Genomic DNA, 15,487 nt, shown 5'->3' on the forward strand with positions numbered 1-15,487 from the left:
TATCTATCATCTATCTATCTATCTATCTATCTATCATCTATCATCTATCATCTATCTATCTATCAATCAATCATCTATCTATCTATCTATCATCTATCTATCTATCTATCATCTATCTATCTATCATCTATCTATCTATCTATCTATCTATCTATCTATCTATATCTATCTAATCTATCATCTATCAATCATCTATCTCAAAGAATCTGGGCATAATAAAGACTAAAGACTAACACCAATTTTGTTTTGAACCATAACTCCCATCACCGCTCACTATTGGCCATTCTGCCTGTAGTTCAAAACATCTGGATGACATTGTGCTTTTGTAGATTAGAGTCCAGTATGTGAAAAGATTAGAGGAATTGTGGGGTTAAATAGGCCACAACTTTATTAAATGGTCATCTCTGTGTAAAGAAAGGAATAAGTAGCCCAGACTAATTGAACACACAACTGGACTGTTCTCTGTTGATGTCCTCTGTTGATGCTCTCTGTCACAACTCAACTGACACACCCAGGAGAAGAAAGATTACAAGAAGGTGTTAAAAAAAAAAAAGGCACAGTCAAACAGACGTGCAATAAAAATGACTGGCCAAAACCTAGTTTGCTTTATTGCCAAAGTGAGCAAATAGATACATCATGCCCTTCCAAACTTCAACTGATGCCAAATGGCGTTTGGGTGTATAGCCCATATATAGACCACAGCTCATAGACTCATAGAATTGTAGAGTTGGTAGGGATGCCAAGGGTGATCTAGTACAAACCCCCGCAATGCAGGAAGCCTTGGCTCACAGCTGTCCCTGGGTGGACCCCAAATCCTAAGAAACATCTCTGATTAAACACAAGTCATGATTCCAGTGGCAAATCCCACAGGCCATTGCAGAGCCAGAGGATCAGACCAGGACTAACATTAGATACAATCACTCCCCCTGACCGCTTCAATTATTTCTGGCTTTTCTTAGTTATGTTGATGAACTCACATTAATAGTTCAATTAATTGTTAATTTTATTGTATGCAATTTATGAAGGCCAGAATCCAGAGAATCACATAGCTAGTACTATACCTCCAAGGGGAGCTTTGAACTTGTAATTTCATGTGGTCTTCATGCTCTGTATAACAAATTGCTTTTGAAATGGTGTAGAGATTTAAAGATAGCTTGTTATATGGCATGAAGGTCTGTTGTTCAAAGAGGGGAGGAACGTTAGAACTTCAAAGAAGGCCTTGGCTTCACCTAAGAGAGCTCTGTATTTTATATGTAGGGTATACAGCACTATTACAATTTTATTCCAGAATGCCAAGTGACAGTAGTTACACTACTAGGGTTAAATGAAGATATTTCAGTTTGTTCCATCTGTTCTGTGACTTCTAAATGTAAGTGTTCAGAAAGGATTTTGTTTTGATCTGCAGAGGTAGACAAGGACCAGCAACATAATCAGTTGAGCTACAGTATCCTCTAGAGGATCGATGTGTCACCAGTATTGCTGAAACAAATAGTAAAATGATTATGCTTCCTGTGTAGCTTTTTAAAATAATGCCTTATAAGGTTTCCTTACTGTGTCTGCCTTGAGAAGTCAGAGTCCAGTTAACGTTGCTCAAAATGAGAAAAAAGAAAAATATGTATTTGCATAACCCCATAAATTTGTGACCTACATTTCTGGCTAAACCCAGGTGTTATGCATTTTCCTCCATCCATGGATGATAGAAGCCCTGCTCAGATGGCAAATAAATGCCTGTACAGAGAAGAGGTGCCTTGTTGTCATCCACATACTAGCTCAAATTCCCTGTAGATTGCCTGCACATGTGCATCTTGCATGCATGATCACGGACACTAAAAAAAAGAGAGAGACCCTGTGCACATACAAATTGTACAACATGTGCTCTGCTCGGCGGTCTAGCTGAATGTGTGAAAATTGTGGCTGGATTCTGGAGTCTTCATTATGCACGTTTAGGCAACAGGCAAATGAGTACCTTTGGCTGGTTGACATCTAATGCCCTTTTAAATTGTGTTTGGGAGGGGGTGGTTTATTTGATGGTTCTTGTTTTCATTTTTATTACGCATTTTGTGGTTTTATATTGTGATGTTACATTGTGAACCACCCTGAGACCTGTGGGTATGGGGCAGTATACAAATATTATTGATAATAATATAACAAAAGTTAGGTGTGTATGTGTACATATACATTTTGTATAATGGATGTGGGTGGCCCTGTGGTCTAAACCACTGAACCTCTTGGGCTTGCCGATCAGAAGGTCGGTGGTTTGAATCCCCGCAACGGGTTGCGCTCCCGTTGCTCTGTCCCAGCTCCTGCCAACCTAGCAGTTCAAAAGCACACCCGTGCAAGTAGATAAATAGGTACCGTTCCAGCGGGAAGGTAAATGCCGTCTCCATGCGCTCTGGTTTTCATCACAGTGTTCCGCTGTGCCAGAAGTGGTTTAGACATGCTGGCCACATGACCCGGAAAGCTGTCTGTGGACAAACGCCAGCTCCCTCGGCCTGAACATGAGATGAGCGCTGCAACCCCATAGTCACCTTTGACTGGACTTAACCATCCAGGCGTCCTTTACCTTTACGTTTTATAACCCATTCGCCTCCTGAACAGAGCTTGTAATAGTTCCTGTACAAGCTAAGCTGTCTTAATGGATGTCAGTCCAGACCTACGAATCCCCCAATAATTGTAGCACATTGTGATTTAATAACCTTATGATAGCTGCCTGTGAAATGTGGCCAGCTTTGACCTTGCTGAGTGAATTTCAGCTGAATGCATCGGCTACAGTGTGACAAGACCGCTGAGATTGCCCATTGCATTAAAGGTAAAGGGACCCCTGACCATTAGGTCCAGTCGTGGCTGACTCTGGGGTTGCGGTGCTCATCTCGCTTTATTGGCCGAGGGAGCTGGCGTACAGCTTCTGGGTCATGTGGCCAGCATGACTAAGCTGCTTCTGGTGAACCACAGCAGCACACAGAAATGCCGTTTACCTTCCCGCTGGAGCAGTACCTATTTATCTACTTGCACTTTGAGGTGCTTTCGAACTGCTAGGTTGGCAGGAGCAGGGACCAAGCAACAGGAGCTCACCCCGTCGCGGGGATTCGAACCGCCGACCTTCTGATCAGCAAGTCCTAGGCTCTGTGGTTTAACCCACAGTGCCACCCGCGTCCCGCCCATTGCATTAAGAGTCATTAATTCCTTCCTGTTTGGTGTTCTACTTGTAGCTCATGCTTTTCATCTTTATGATCAGGCCCTGTGTGCTGCGGTAGTTAAGCAGGACGTATTGGAAACAATGATGTTGTTGTTTAGCGGAGCAGATGTGATGTGCGCTACAGGAGATCCTGTCTACAGTACCCCATACTTATTAGCCAAGAAATTTGGACAAAGGCTGCAGATGGAATTCCTCCACCACAATAAGTTTTCAGGTACAGACTTGTGCAATGTATTTTAAATTAATACTGATATAAAGATCAAATAATGACAAAATGGAGAAGCACTACTTGCAAAACTCTTTGATGTATATTGGATGCTATGATTGGATTTTTGTAAGCTAGATAAAAATCATGAATCCTGTACACTTGCAGGTAAATTCCCCTTTACAGTCGTACCTTGGTCTTCAAACAGTTTAGTTCCTGAACATTTTGGTTCCTGAACGCCACAAACCCAGAAGTGAGTGTTCCGGTTTGCGAACTATTTTTGCAAGCCGAACGTGCGATGGGGATTCCGTGGCTTCCAATTGGCTGCAGGAGCTTCCTGCAGCCAATCAGAAGCCCTGCTTTGGTTTTCAAACATTTTGGAAGTCAAAGGGACTTCCGGAACAGATTCCATTCCACTTCCAAGTATGACTGTACATTCCTGGTTTTGGCACCTTGCTGCCTTGGGACATGTGTATGTGTATGTCTGTGTGTGTGTGTGTGTGTGTGTGTGTGTGAGATAGATAGATAGAGAGAGAGAGAGAGAGAGAGAGAGAGAGAGAGAGGTGGGGAGAAAGGAAGAAAGAGAAAAAAGGAAGGGGCAGAGGGCCTGGATGGAGAAATAAATTGAGGTATACACCTTTTTAAATATATTTTATTAAAATTCCCACAAATTTCACATAAAATTCCAATAGCTAATAATTTTTCTATTGTTTTATTGATACGTGTTTCATAGTCTTTTCATTATACTTTTCTGTGACTTTTACAGATTTCCCTAACTATGAAGTTCATTCGGACAATGCTTCCTGTCGAGATTCTTCTTCCTTCCTTTGTGACTATTTGTACAAGGTTTCCTTCAATGCTACAAAGCCGTTTACAGAGAAGAAACTAAAAGAAGGTATTACAGTCTCTTTCCCATCCTGTTCACCCCAATGCTTGACTTGGTTTTTAGACCATTGGTCAGATTGCAGCCCTTTCCTGTTTTATGTTAGAACCTTAAAGGTAATACAAGGGGGGGGGGATGTTTTTGTGAAATGATGTGTATGCAAAGAGACTGAAATGTTCCCTTAAATAAAATAAGATTCTCTGATCACAAGTTCATAACGAAGAATAGAAGGAGAGGGAATGATTCGGTAATACGTATAGCAAGTATTATAATTCCTACACACTTGATTTCTTTTAAAATACTGCTTACCCTAATGAATTCCATGTGTACATTATAAGAGATCAATTAGGTTTTATTTTCCAATAGTTCCAAAGAAGAATAAATTAAAAAAAAGTTTTTTCTAATTTTTTAAAAATGCCTAAATTATGACAAATTAGTTTGATAGTTAATGGGGATCATATTCAAGCTTGCTTTCTGGGAATAAAAAAAAAAAAGTTCCTTAGGATTAAAGATGTAGTTCAGTTAAGTCAAAACCAAGTATGTTGTTGTTGTTGTTTAGTCGTTTAGTCGTGTCCAACTCTTCGTGACCCCATGGACCAGAGCACGCCAGGCACTCCTGTCTTCCACTGCCTCCCGAAGTTTGGTCAAACTCATGTTTGTAGCTTCGAGAACACTGTCCAACCATCTCGTCCTCTGTCGTCCCCTTCTCCTTGTGCCCTCCATCTTTCCCAACATCAGGGTCTTTTCCAGGGAGTCTTCTCTTCTCATGAGGTGGCCAAAGTATTGGAGCCTCAGCTTCAGGATCTGTCCTTCCAGTGAGCACTCAGGGCTGATATCCTTAAGAATGGGTAGGTTTGATCTTCTTGCAGTCCACAGGACTCTCAAGAGTCTCCTCCAGCACCATAATTCAAAAGCATCAATTCTTCAGCGATCAGCCTTCTTTATGGTCCAGCTCTCACTTCCATACATCGCTACTGGGAAAACCATGGCTTTAACTATACGGACCTTTGTTGGTAAGGTGATGTCTCTGCTTTTTAAGATGCTGTCTAGGTTTGCCATCGCGTTTCTCCCAAGGAGCAGGTGTCTTTTAATTTCGTGACTGCTGTCACCGTCTGCAGTGGTCATGGAGCCCAAGAAAGTAAAATCTCTCACTGCCTCCATTTCTTCCCCTTCTATTTGCCAGGAGGTGATGGGCCCAATAGCCATGATCTTCATTTTTTTGATGTTGAGCTTCAGACCATATTTTGCGCTCTCCCCTTTCACCCTCATGAAGAGGTTCTTTAATTCCTCCTCACTTTCTGCCATCAAGGTTGTGTCATCTGCATATCTGAGGTTGTTGATATTTCTTCTGGCAATCTTAATTCCGGCTTGGGATTCATCCAGCCCAGCCTTTCGCATGATGAATTCTGCATATAAGTTAAATAAGCAGGGAGACAATATACACCCTTGCCGTACTCCTTTTCCAATTTTGAACCAATCAGTTGTTCCATATCCAGTTCTAACTGTAGCTTCTTGTCCCACATAGAGATTTCTCAGGAGACAGATGAGGTGATCAGGCACTCCCATTTCTTTAAGAACTTGCCATAGTTTGCTGTGGTCGACACAGTCAAAGACTTTTGCATAGTCAATGAAGCAGAAGTAGATGTCTTTCTGGAACTCTCTAGCTTTCTCCATAATCCAGCGCATGTTTGCAATTTGGTCTCTGGTTCCTCTGCGCCTTTGAAATCCAGCTTGCACTTCTGGGAGTTCTCAGTCCACATGCTGCTTAAGCCTGCCTTGTAGAATTTTAAGCATAACCTTGCTAGCGTGTGAAATGAGTGCAATTGTGTGGTAGTTGGAACATTCTTTGGCACTGCCCTTCTTGGGGATTGGGATGTAGACTGATCTTCTCCAATCCTCTGGCCACTGCTGAGTTTTCCAAATTTGCTGGCATATTGAGTGTAGCACCTTAACGCCTTACAAAACAAAGTACCGTATTTTTCGCCCTATAGGACGCACTTTTTCCCCTCCAAAAATGAAGGGGAAATGCGTGTGCGTCCTATGGGGCGAATGCAGGCTTTCGCTGAAGCCTGGAGAGCGAGAGGGGTCGGTGCTCTCCAGGCTTCAGGAGAGCCGCAGCGCCAGTCCTACAAGGTCGGGGGACAGCGGGGAGGCGGAACGCCGCCATCCCGCTGTCTCCCAATGTGGTTTGGAGGCTGACGGTGGGGAGGTGCGTGCTTCTCCCGGCCACCAGCCCCGCAAGCTCCGGGGACAGCGGGGAGGCGCAGCGCGTCCTCCCGCTGTCCCCGGACCTGGTCTGCAGGCGGGCCGCGGGGAGAAGAGCGCTTCTCCCCGTTGCCGGCCCCACAAGCGCCTGGGGGGGAAATATATTTTTTTTCTTTATTCCCCCCCCAAAAAATAAAAACTTGGTGCGTCCTATGGGCCGGTGCGTCCTATGGGGTGAAAAATGTGGTATACCCCTCTTGAAATTACTTAATTCCAAACATTTGTATTTATAATTCAGTTGTATTTATTCATTTCTTTGTGGTTCTTAGAGAACGAAAATTAAGTTGTAAAGATATGTTTTTCTGAAAGCCTTTTATGGGAACCTCTACTGCAAGGGCACCAAATGGTGTAACAAAAAGTGGTAGCGTTTGGGTGTGGAGTTGGGTCCTATGCCTTTTATTAGAGCCTGAGTTTAAATATATTGTGGGATTAATTGTCAGTGTTTGTAAAAAGCAAAAAAAAGAAGGAAAGGGTTCTGACCTCCCTTTGTCTCTTCAGCCTGGTCCTCGGACCCTTGTCTGCATAAAAGAGTCCACGAGAATATCCTTGCAGAGTTTTATTCTTAAAAGTCTTTGTGCAAAACACAACTGAACAACTATACACACCAGCACCAATCAACCAACCAACCAAGCAACCAACCCAAACACCAGCCTCAGCACAAACTAACATTTCTCACTTTATATATACAACTTGGTGCAGACCACTGAGTCATGCTGACCCAGCTTTATTCGCATTAAAGAAACAGCGGCCATTTTAGCCGCGACATTAATTTCATATGCCCACAGGAGATTTGTAGTTCTTGAACAGCAGATTACCACATGGCAAAATGGAAAGGTGTTTCAATGCTGTTACACAACATAGAGGCTTGCAGTTTTCAGGGGTAGAATGAAATGTGTTGCCCTGTTGCAAGGATTACTTCTCGCTGCCCCATAGAGTGGAGATAGCTCATACCCTTTCGAAACACTGCCTAGGATGTGTGCCACTAACATGGAAGCTTCATTCAGGAATGATGGGTAATTCACCACTACAGTGATACCTCGAGTTGTGTTTGCTTCACGTTGCGTTTTTTCAGGTTATGAACACAGGAAACATGGAAGTGTTTACTTCCGGGTTCGCCGCTTCGCGCATGTGCAGGAGCGCTCTATCGTGTCACGCGCATGCACAGAAGCGGCGCTCTACTTATGGACTTTTCAGGGTGTGAATTGCACCCTGGAATGGATCGCATCCGAAAGTAGAGGTACCACTGTATTTGAAACTATTGTCCTATTTAATCATCCCACAGGACAACAGTTACTGCAGAATTGCTTCTTGATGTTGCAAGGTCATAACAGATTGCTTTAAGGAGGTGCTTGGTCACTACAATGCCAAACCGAAGCAGTTCTGTGTACCTTCTATTAATACAGATGATGTCTTGGTCACATTCCCTTGTGACAAAGAGACAAGGAGAGTTACGCAAATGACCCTCTCAGTCATTTGTAGTGTTGATGACTGAGGCTTGGATAAAGGATTTCACAGTGGGGAAAGGGAAGAGTTGGTTGGAAGACCAAGGGGGAAAAGGTGAAGGACCTGTGGTGTTGTGGGGTGAAGGAAGGAAAATCAAGGGCCCTCTGTTTCCCCCCACTGCTCATCTTAAGATAACAGGCACCATAATAGTTGTACATGACGATGCTAGGTATATATTTTCATAGGATGGGCTCTCAAATCTTGACATGTAGTGGTTTCTTGGAAGAATAGCATTGGTAAGCTTTAAAATATTATAGTGTTCCTTGGCTTTTTCTCCTATTTGTTACAAATCTGTTACGCATATATCTTCAGGTAAAGCCTGATTTTGTGTGTGTCTTTGTGTTTTTGTGAAAGCTATAGCCCCACAATACTGAGTGGGCTTTCTACCATCACCTCTGCCAACGTAAAATAGATTGACTCTGTCTTGGCCTCTATTTCCAGTGTTCATGGAAAACAAGCGCACCACCTTTTAGCTATTGCATGCTATGATTCAACTGTTCATTTTGCAATCAGCTCCTGTCAGGCTACATGTTTTTTCCTGCAGCTTTCAATTCTTCTAAGTTCAGAGGTGTTTTTTTGCTTTGCCACTTAGGTTTTTCTTTCTTCTATCCGTGTCTGTATAGTTTCAGTAAACCTGAAATTGTCAAAATACGATATTCTGCTTTAAAAAGATCTTCTTATTTGGAAACCCAGCGAGGTTGTGGCAAGTGTTAAAAGGAGGCTGTTTCAGAAAACATTCCTTCGTCTGCTTTTGATCTATAAACAAGCTGTGTAAACCCATCGATTTATTGGAAGCCTTGGTCAAAATAGACACCGATTGGACTTGAATATCCAGATGATCCGGGAGATGAGAACAAGGCAATTTGTTGCAAATCTGTAGATCCCTGATGGGAGTGGAGACTTGTATCTGTCTGTATTTGTAGACAAGGCACATATTTCTACATATTTCCAGAGCCCTAGATGGGAACAAAAGCATTGCGGGAGCCTATGCCATTTTCACAAGGTGCAACCTTGAATTCCCCATAAGGTATCTCCCTGCTTTGGAATGCCAGTGCACCTGGGAATACCTGTGTTTCCTTAGTGCCTGCCTTCCTGCAGCCACTATAGAAGCAGATGGAGGCTGATGTCAGGCTGGTTCCACTTAGACAAACTTCAGAGCCGTCTGTCCTTTCCATGATGGACTACTGCAATGCGCTCTACATGGGGCTACCTTTGAAGGTGACCTACAATTGATCCAGAATGTGGCAGCTAGACTGATGACTGGGAGTGGCCGCTGAGACCATATAACATCGGTCCTGAAAGACCTACATTGGCTCCCGGTACGTTTCTGGGCACAATTCAAAGTGTTGGTGCTGACCTTTCAAGCCCTAAACAGCCTCGGCCTAGTATACCTGAAGGAGTGTCTCTACCCCCATCGTTCAGCCAGGACACTGACGTCCAGTGCTGAGAGCCTTCTGGGGGTTCCTCCCTGTGGGAAGTGAGGTTACAGGGAACCAGGCAGAGGGCCTTCTTGGTAGTGGTGCCCGCCCTGTGGAATACCTTCCCATCAGATGTCAAACAGATAAGTAACTAAACAACCTTTAGAAGACATCTGAAGGAACTTTTGAATGGTTGAGGTTTTGTTGTGTTTTTAATATTCTGTTGGGAGCCGCCCAAATTGTCTGGGGAAACCCAGGCAGATGGGTGGGTATAAATAAATAATAAATAATAAATAATAAATAATAAATAATAAATAATAAATAATAAATAATAAATAATAAATAATAAATAATAAATAATAAATAATAAATAAAAACATCTGAAGGCAGTCCTGTTTGTTGTTGTTGTTTAGTCATTTATTTGTGTCCGACTTTTTGTGACCCCATGGACCACAGCGCGTCAGGCACTACTGTCTTCCACTGCCTCCCACAGTTTGGTCAAACTCAGCCCTGTTTAGGGAAGCTTTTAATGTTTAATAAGTTATTGTATTTTAGTGCTCTGTTGGAAGCCGCCCAGAGCGGCTGGAGAAACCCAGCCAGATGGGTGGAGTATAAATATTATTATTATTATTATTATTATTATTATTATTAAACTTTGTCTTTGCTTTGTCCTGGTTTTCTATAGCTCTCACCGGGTCACTTTTGCTCTTTGTTGTTGTTTAGTCATGTCCAACTCTTCGTGACTCCATGGACCAGAGCACGCCAGACACTCCTGTTTTCCACTGCCTCCCGCAGTTTGGTCAAACTCATTCTGGTGGCTTTGAGAACACTGTCCAACCATCTTGTCCTCTGTTGTCCCCTTCTCCTTGTGCCCTCCATCTTTCCCAACTTCAGGGTCTTTTCCAGGGAGTCTTCTCTTCTCATGAGGTGGAGCCTCAGCTTCAGGATCTGTCCTTCCAGTGAGCACTCAGGGCTGATTTCTGTCAGAATGGATAGGTTTGATCTTCTTGCAGTCCATAGTACTCTCAAGGGTCTCCTCCAGCACCACAATTCAAAAGCATCAATTCTTTGGCGATCAGCCTTCTTTATGGTCCACCTCTCACTTCCATACGTCACTGCACTTTGCTCTTAGCTTCCCCCCAATCCTGTTACATAACTTTGACCTTTCCCAACACTGTGCATTTGTTGCCTACACTTTAGTTCTGTCATGGGAGAAGCCACAGAACCAGGAGGGCAGTCTGTGTGCTAAATTCCTCAATTGGAAAAGGGTTAGCTCATGACTACTTGAATTCATCTTTTTGAATCCGCCACTGTTTTTATTGGAAAAAAGCAAGGTGTGGCCACGAGATCATCTGAACATCAGCTTGCCTTTCCCCCTCCTGTGGCCACAAAAGTTTAAGCTGCGTCCCTTCTTCAGTTGACATTCAGTTCCATAAAGTAGATTGGGGAATTCCATGGACATTGGGGGTGGAGTCAGCAGGGATGGTTGGATGTCAATCATAATATCAGCTTACTTACTGGGTGGACGTCTCACATGGTGGGACTTCCTGTTCCTATTTTCCTCTGTGCAGCCTCCCATGCACCCCCAATACCTGTCCAGGGGTGCCATTTTTTTTGGGGGGGGTGCAGAGAGGGCTGGGGAAAAAAATGGAATTTCCATTGCTTATACATGTGTCGGGGGCTTATCTGAATAGCACTACTATAAAGACCATTAGCTTTTCAGCAAGCAAACCAGCACCTATGGGAAATTATTCATGGCTATTTGAGAAGCTACACACTTTTTAAATACGAGGTGCAGTTCAAATGAGTCCTTAAAAACCATAATGTTTTGTTACCTGGGTGATGGTTAAAGCAAGAAATGGTGCACTACATGAGGCACAAACATAAATGAATGTTACTTTTATGTTCTCTTGAAGAATTGTGAGGGCAGTTAACTAATGTGTGCAGCTACTTTGTCCTTTAAAGCTGTAATATTTATTTGCTAAAGGCCTAAATGTAACAAGCAGTCTACATAAGTCTGTTCGCTGAGACATCCTTATTTAGTTTTAATGTGCACCAAGATTGTGGAAAAACCAGATTTTAAAGCTGTATACTAAAAAAAAGGATGCATGTCTAGGAAGCTCAGTTGCATTTTGTTGACTTCTCTCTGTGTGTGCTTGTGCACATGGGAACCGCATTAGTGTTTTATTTAATGTGTTTTGTGGATTTTTGCTTTTGTTTCAAGCTTTTGCTACTACGGAAGCCCTCACAATTTCCAGGTTTTTTTTAATCCCAAATCTGAATCATACCCTTCTCAAAGACTGCAGAGTGCAGAAAATACAACTTCTATTCCAAAGATTTCCACCTGTATTTTGCATATGTATTTATTATTTTATTTATTGAATTTCTATACCGTGTTGCATCCGAGGAGCACAGGGCGGTTTGCAATATAAAAACACAAAAATACATAACATAGTAACAAACCGAAACAATGAACCCCTTCACTAGCAAACACAACAAGCAATAAAACATAGAGCTAGTTAAAAACATAAAGCTTAAAGAACAGCACAGTTCTGACTAAAACCATATATAAAATGCTATACGTAGGGCTGCCATATTTTGAAGAGCCAAAAAGAGGACACATTTGCCAACTGCTACTTTTAGCTGGGGAATTGCCAATCAGAAGGTCGGCGGTTCGAATAAACGGTGTTTCCGTGCGCTGCTCTGGTTTGCCAGAAGCGGCTTAGTCATGCTGGCCACATGACCCAGAAGCTGTCTGTGGACAAACGCCGGCTCCCTCGGCCTATAGAGCGAGATGAGTGCGCAACCCCAGAGTTGGTCACAACTGGACCTAATGGTCAGGGGTCCCCTTTACCCTTACTTTTAACTATGTATCACTATGATGAAAAGGAGGGTGTGTCCTGGAAAAAAGAGGACCCTTTTGTGATCTGCAGGAGCGACGATGGGAGCTGGACTTCACATAAAAATAACTCCTTTTCAAATAATAACTACAAATACAGTGGTACCTCGGGTTACATACGCTTCAGGTTACATATGCTTCAGGTTACAGACTCCGCTAACCCAGAAATAGTACCTCGGGTTAAGAACTTTGCTTCAGGATGAGAACAGAAATCGCGCGGCAGCAGCGGGAAGCCTCATTAGCTAAAGTGGTGCTTCAGGTTAAGAACAGTTTCAGGTTAAGAACGGACCTCTGGGACAGTAGAAATGTTCTAGCCTAGCCAGCCCCATCTTGTACTAGTTTGTATTTGCAGACATCCTCTTACAACACAGAGCATTCAAAAATGCAGTCCTGCTCTGGCGTCTGAATTGGCCTGGTCAAATCTACCAGCTCATGACTCTGCTGCAGACTTCTTGGACCTGGGGCCTTCCAGAAGTCATTGGACTCCAATTCCCAGCATCCCTGACCATTAGCCATGCTGGCTGGGGCTGATGAGAGTTGTAGTCTGAAAAAACATCTGAAGGATACTAATCTAGGGGAGGTTGTTCTTCCACCTCATTCTCACATCATTCTGCTGCATATGTGGACTAGACCTGTGTGTGTATTGAATGATCTGCATGTATACCAGAGTGGAGATATGTTGAATAACATTTGAGTAGCTCTACATGGTACTTTTACCTGTTATTAAGAAGATAAAACCCTGTCAGCTCATTTGCTGTTGCTTTATTTAATCCTACTTTGAGAGATACTCTCTGCAAAGAAAACCAAATTGTGTTTCCCAAATTGTGTTTCTTAAAGTGTGTCTCCTCCTCCTTTGAAAACTACCTTTTATTGAACTAATATCACAGATATTAGTTGGCAAAAGAAAATGAAAGCCTTAAGTTTTGCAAGAGTCTTTTTTCAGTGTTACCGTACTTTTCTGTCTATAAGACACCCCCATGTATTAGATGCCCCCTCCTTTTTGGGACTCAAAATTGAGAAAATGGGGAGAGATTGCCAAGAGTTGTTGAGCTTTCTGGGGGAAGATTGCCCACACTTGTGGAGCTTTATTTGGAGGGGGGTGCCGAAAATCGCTCACCCGCAGAACCACAGAAGCCAATCACATGGAGGACAGCGAAGAAACCGCCAATCATCTGCACGATCACAGAAAGCAAACGCCAATCACCCACCCAATTGCCGCAGCAGCCAATAGCCGGCGGACCTTGACGCATCCACCATTCACCCACTAAAACTCTGCTGATAAACAATCACAATTCCCACCTCTCAACTACCCATGTATAAGACGAGCCCCAGTTTTTGGAATAATTTTTCATGACAATAACCTAGTGTTATACACGGAAAAATATGGAAACTTTGCTATGCACTATTTCCTTGATATGTAGACTCACGCATCTCCCCTTTTCCCTTTTTAACATAAATGCAGACTGCAATAAGAGATGGTGTGCTTTGGAAAGTCGCTATTTGAGCTACTATGAAAATGAGAAGACTGCCTCCCCCAATGGGATGATTGACCTTAATGAAGTCATCTGCCTTGTCATTCACAAAGCAAACTCCTTTTCACACATGGGGTAAGTTCTGGATCATCCCCAAAAACCCTCTTAAATATTCTTATTTGAAATATATCCTCCCCAAAGCACAGTTGGTTTGGGGACTTGGAAAACAAATATTTACCCCCCTGCTCTTGTTGCATGTGCTGCTTCCCTCCCAACTATTGCTGCTGGCTTCAAGAGCTGCTGTGACTACATTCTCTTTTGCTTTTCCCGAGATCCCTCCAGGCCTTTTAAAACCAGAACTGGCAGCTGAGATAGCCTAACGCTGCTCTCTCCAGATGGGGAAGCAGAATGCAGAGCTATGATGCAGACACCTATTCCAAAACATAGAAGATAATGTGTTTGTAGGGGTGGCATGGAGGGACAGTTACAGAGAAGAATTGGCAAGAGTTATTTAGCTCTTCCTGTACTGACCGATTTGCCACCTGCAAAATGACCCTCCCCTCCAATGTAAGAAACACCCTTTCTCGCTTAATTCAGCTTTCGGAACTTAGCTGGAGAAATAAAGCGGTCTGGGGAATGTTTACGGAAGAGAATGGGCAAGCAGAATAAGACTCAGAATAATGCTGCAGGAGAAGAGGAATGCAGATTTGATTTATAGCAGGAGTTTAAGGAGCCTGAGGGAAGTCCCGGCTCAGAGATAGGTGAACAAAGGAATTGGGCAGTGTTAGAAGAAGGGGAAGGGAACTGTGGTAGGGCAGCCAGCTGACACATTGTCACTGGAAAGTATTTCTGATCCCCCTTCTCCCAGAACACAATGTTTGTTTAAGAGCACAGGAACAAAGGCCTCAAAGGCATTTGACCACAAGGAGCCACCGTCAGGGAAGGTGCTGTTGCTAGGAAAGAGGGAGGAGGAGCCCAGTTTGGGCAGGTGGTGCTGTGGGTTAAACCACAGAGCCTAGGACTTGCTGATCAGAAGGGGGGTGGTTCAAATCCCCGCAATGGGGTGAGCTCCCGTTGCTCAGTCCCTGCTCCTGCCAACCTAGCAGTTCGAAAGCACGTCAAAGTGCAAGTAGATAAATAGGTACTGCTACAGCAGGAAGGTAAACAGCGTTTCTGTGTGCTGCTCTGGTTCGCCAGAAGCAGTTTAGTCATGCTGGCCAAATGACCCGGAAGCTGTATCCTGGCTCCCTCGGCCAATAAAGCGAGATGAGTGCTGCAACCCCAGAGTCGGTCACAACTGGACCTAATGGTCAGGGGTCCCTGTACCTTTACCTTATTAGGACTGAATAAAACTCATTAAAAAAGGCCTCTCCTTGTTTCCTCTGCTCTTGCTGCAACTGGGGGAGGAATAGCTTCCCAGAGCCTTGGCAGTGCCTTGACATGCCCCTTTACGATTCAGAATCAGAATTGTTGAGTTGGAAGGGACCCCAAGGGTCATCTAGTCCAACCCCTGCAATGCAGGAATATTTTTGCCCAACATGGGGCTTGATCCTGCAACCCTGAGAGTCTCATGCTCTACCAGCTGTCTCGTGCTCTATCAACTGAGCTACCCCAGGGGATTCAAGAAATTTTGATCTACCTTCAAC

At 43.5% G+C, this 15,487-nt stretch overlaps 1 protein-coding gene across 4 annotated transcripts in view; it reads left to right on the top strand.

The window, feature by feature from the left end:
- Nucleotides 1-15,487, top strand: part of ARAP2 (ArfGAP with RhoGAP domain, ankyrin repeat and PH domain 2) — a 138,981-nt gene that overhangs the window by 70,340 nt on the left and 53,154 nt on the right. For all 4 annotated transcript variants that reach the window (XR_013842132.1, XM_079989594.1, XM_079989593.1 and 1 more), the window contains 3 exons: nucleotides 3,236-3,410; nucleotides 4,168-4,296; nucleotides 13,832-13,976. Coding sequence is in view for 3 of the 4 variants with exons in the window: in XM_079989594.1 (XP_079845720.1) it covers nucleotides 3,236-3,410; nucleotides 4,168-4,296; nucleotides 13,832-13,976 (449 nt within the window). In the remaining variant the exon portion in view is untranslated. The remainder of the gene's footprint in view (nucleotides 1-3,235; nucleotides 3,411-4,167; nucleotides 4,297-13,831; nucleotides 13,977-15,487) is intronic.

This window comes from Podarcis cretensis (assembly GCF_951804945.1).
Source record: "Podarcis cretensis genome assembly, chromosome: 9".
Taxonomy (NCBI): Eukaryota; Metazoa; Chordata; class Lepidosauria; order Squamata; family Lacertidae; genus Podarcis; species Podarcis cretensis.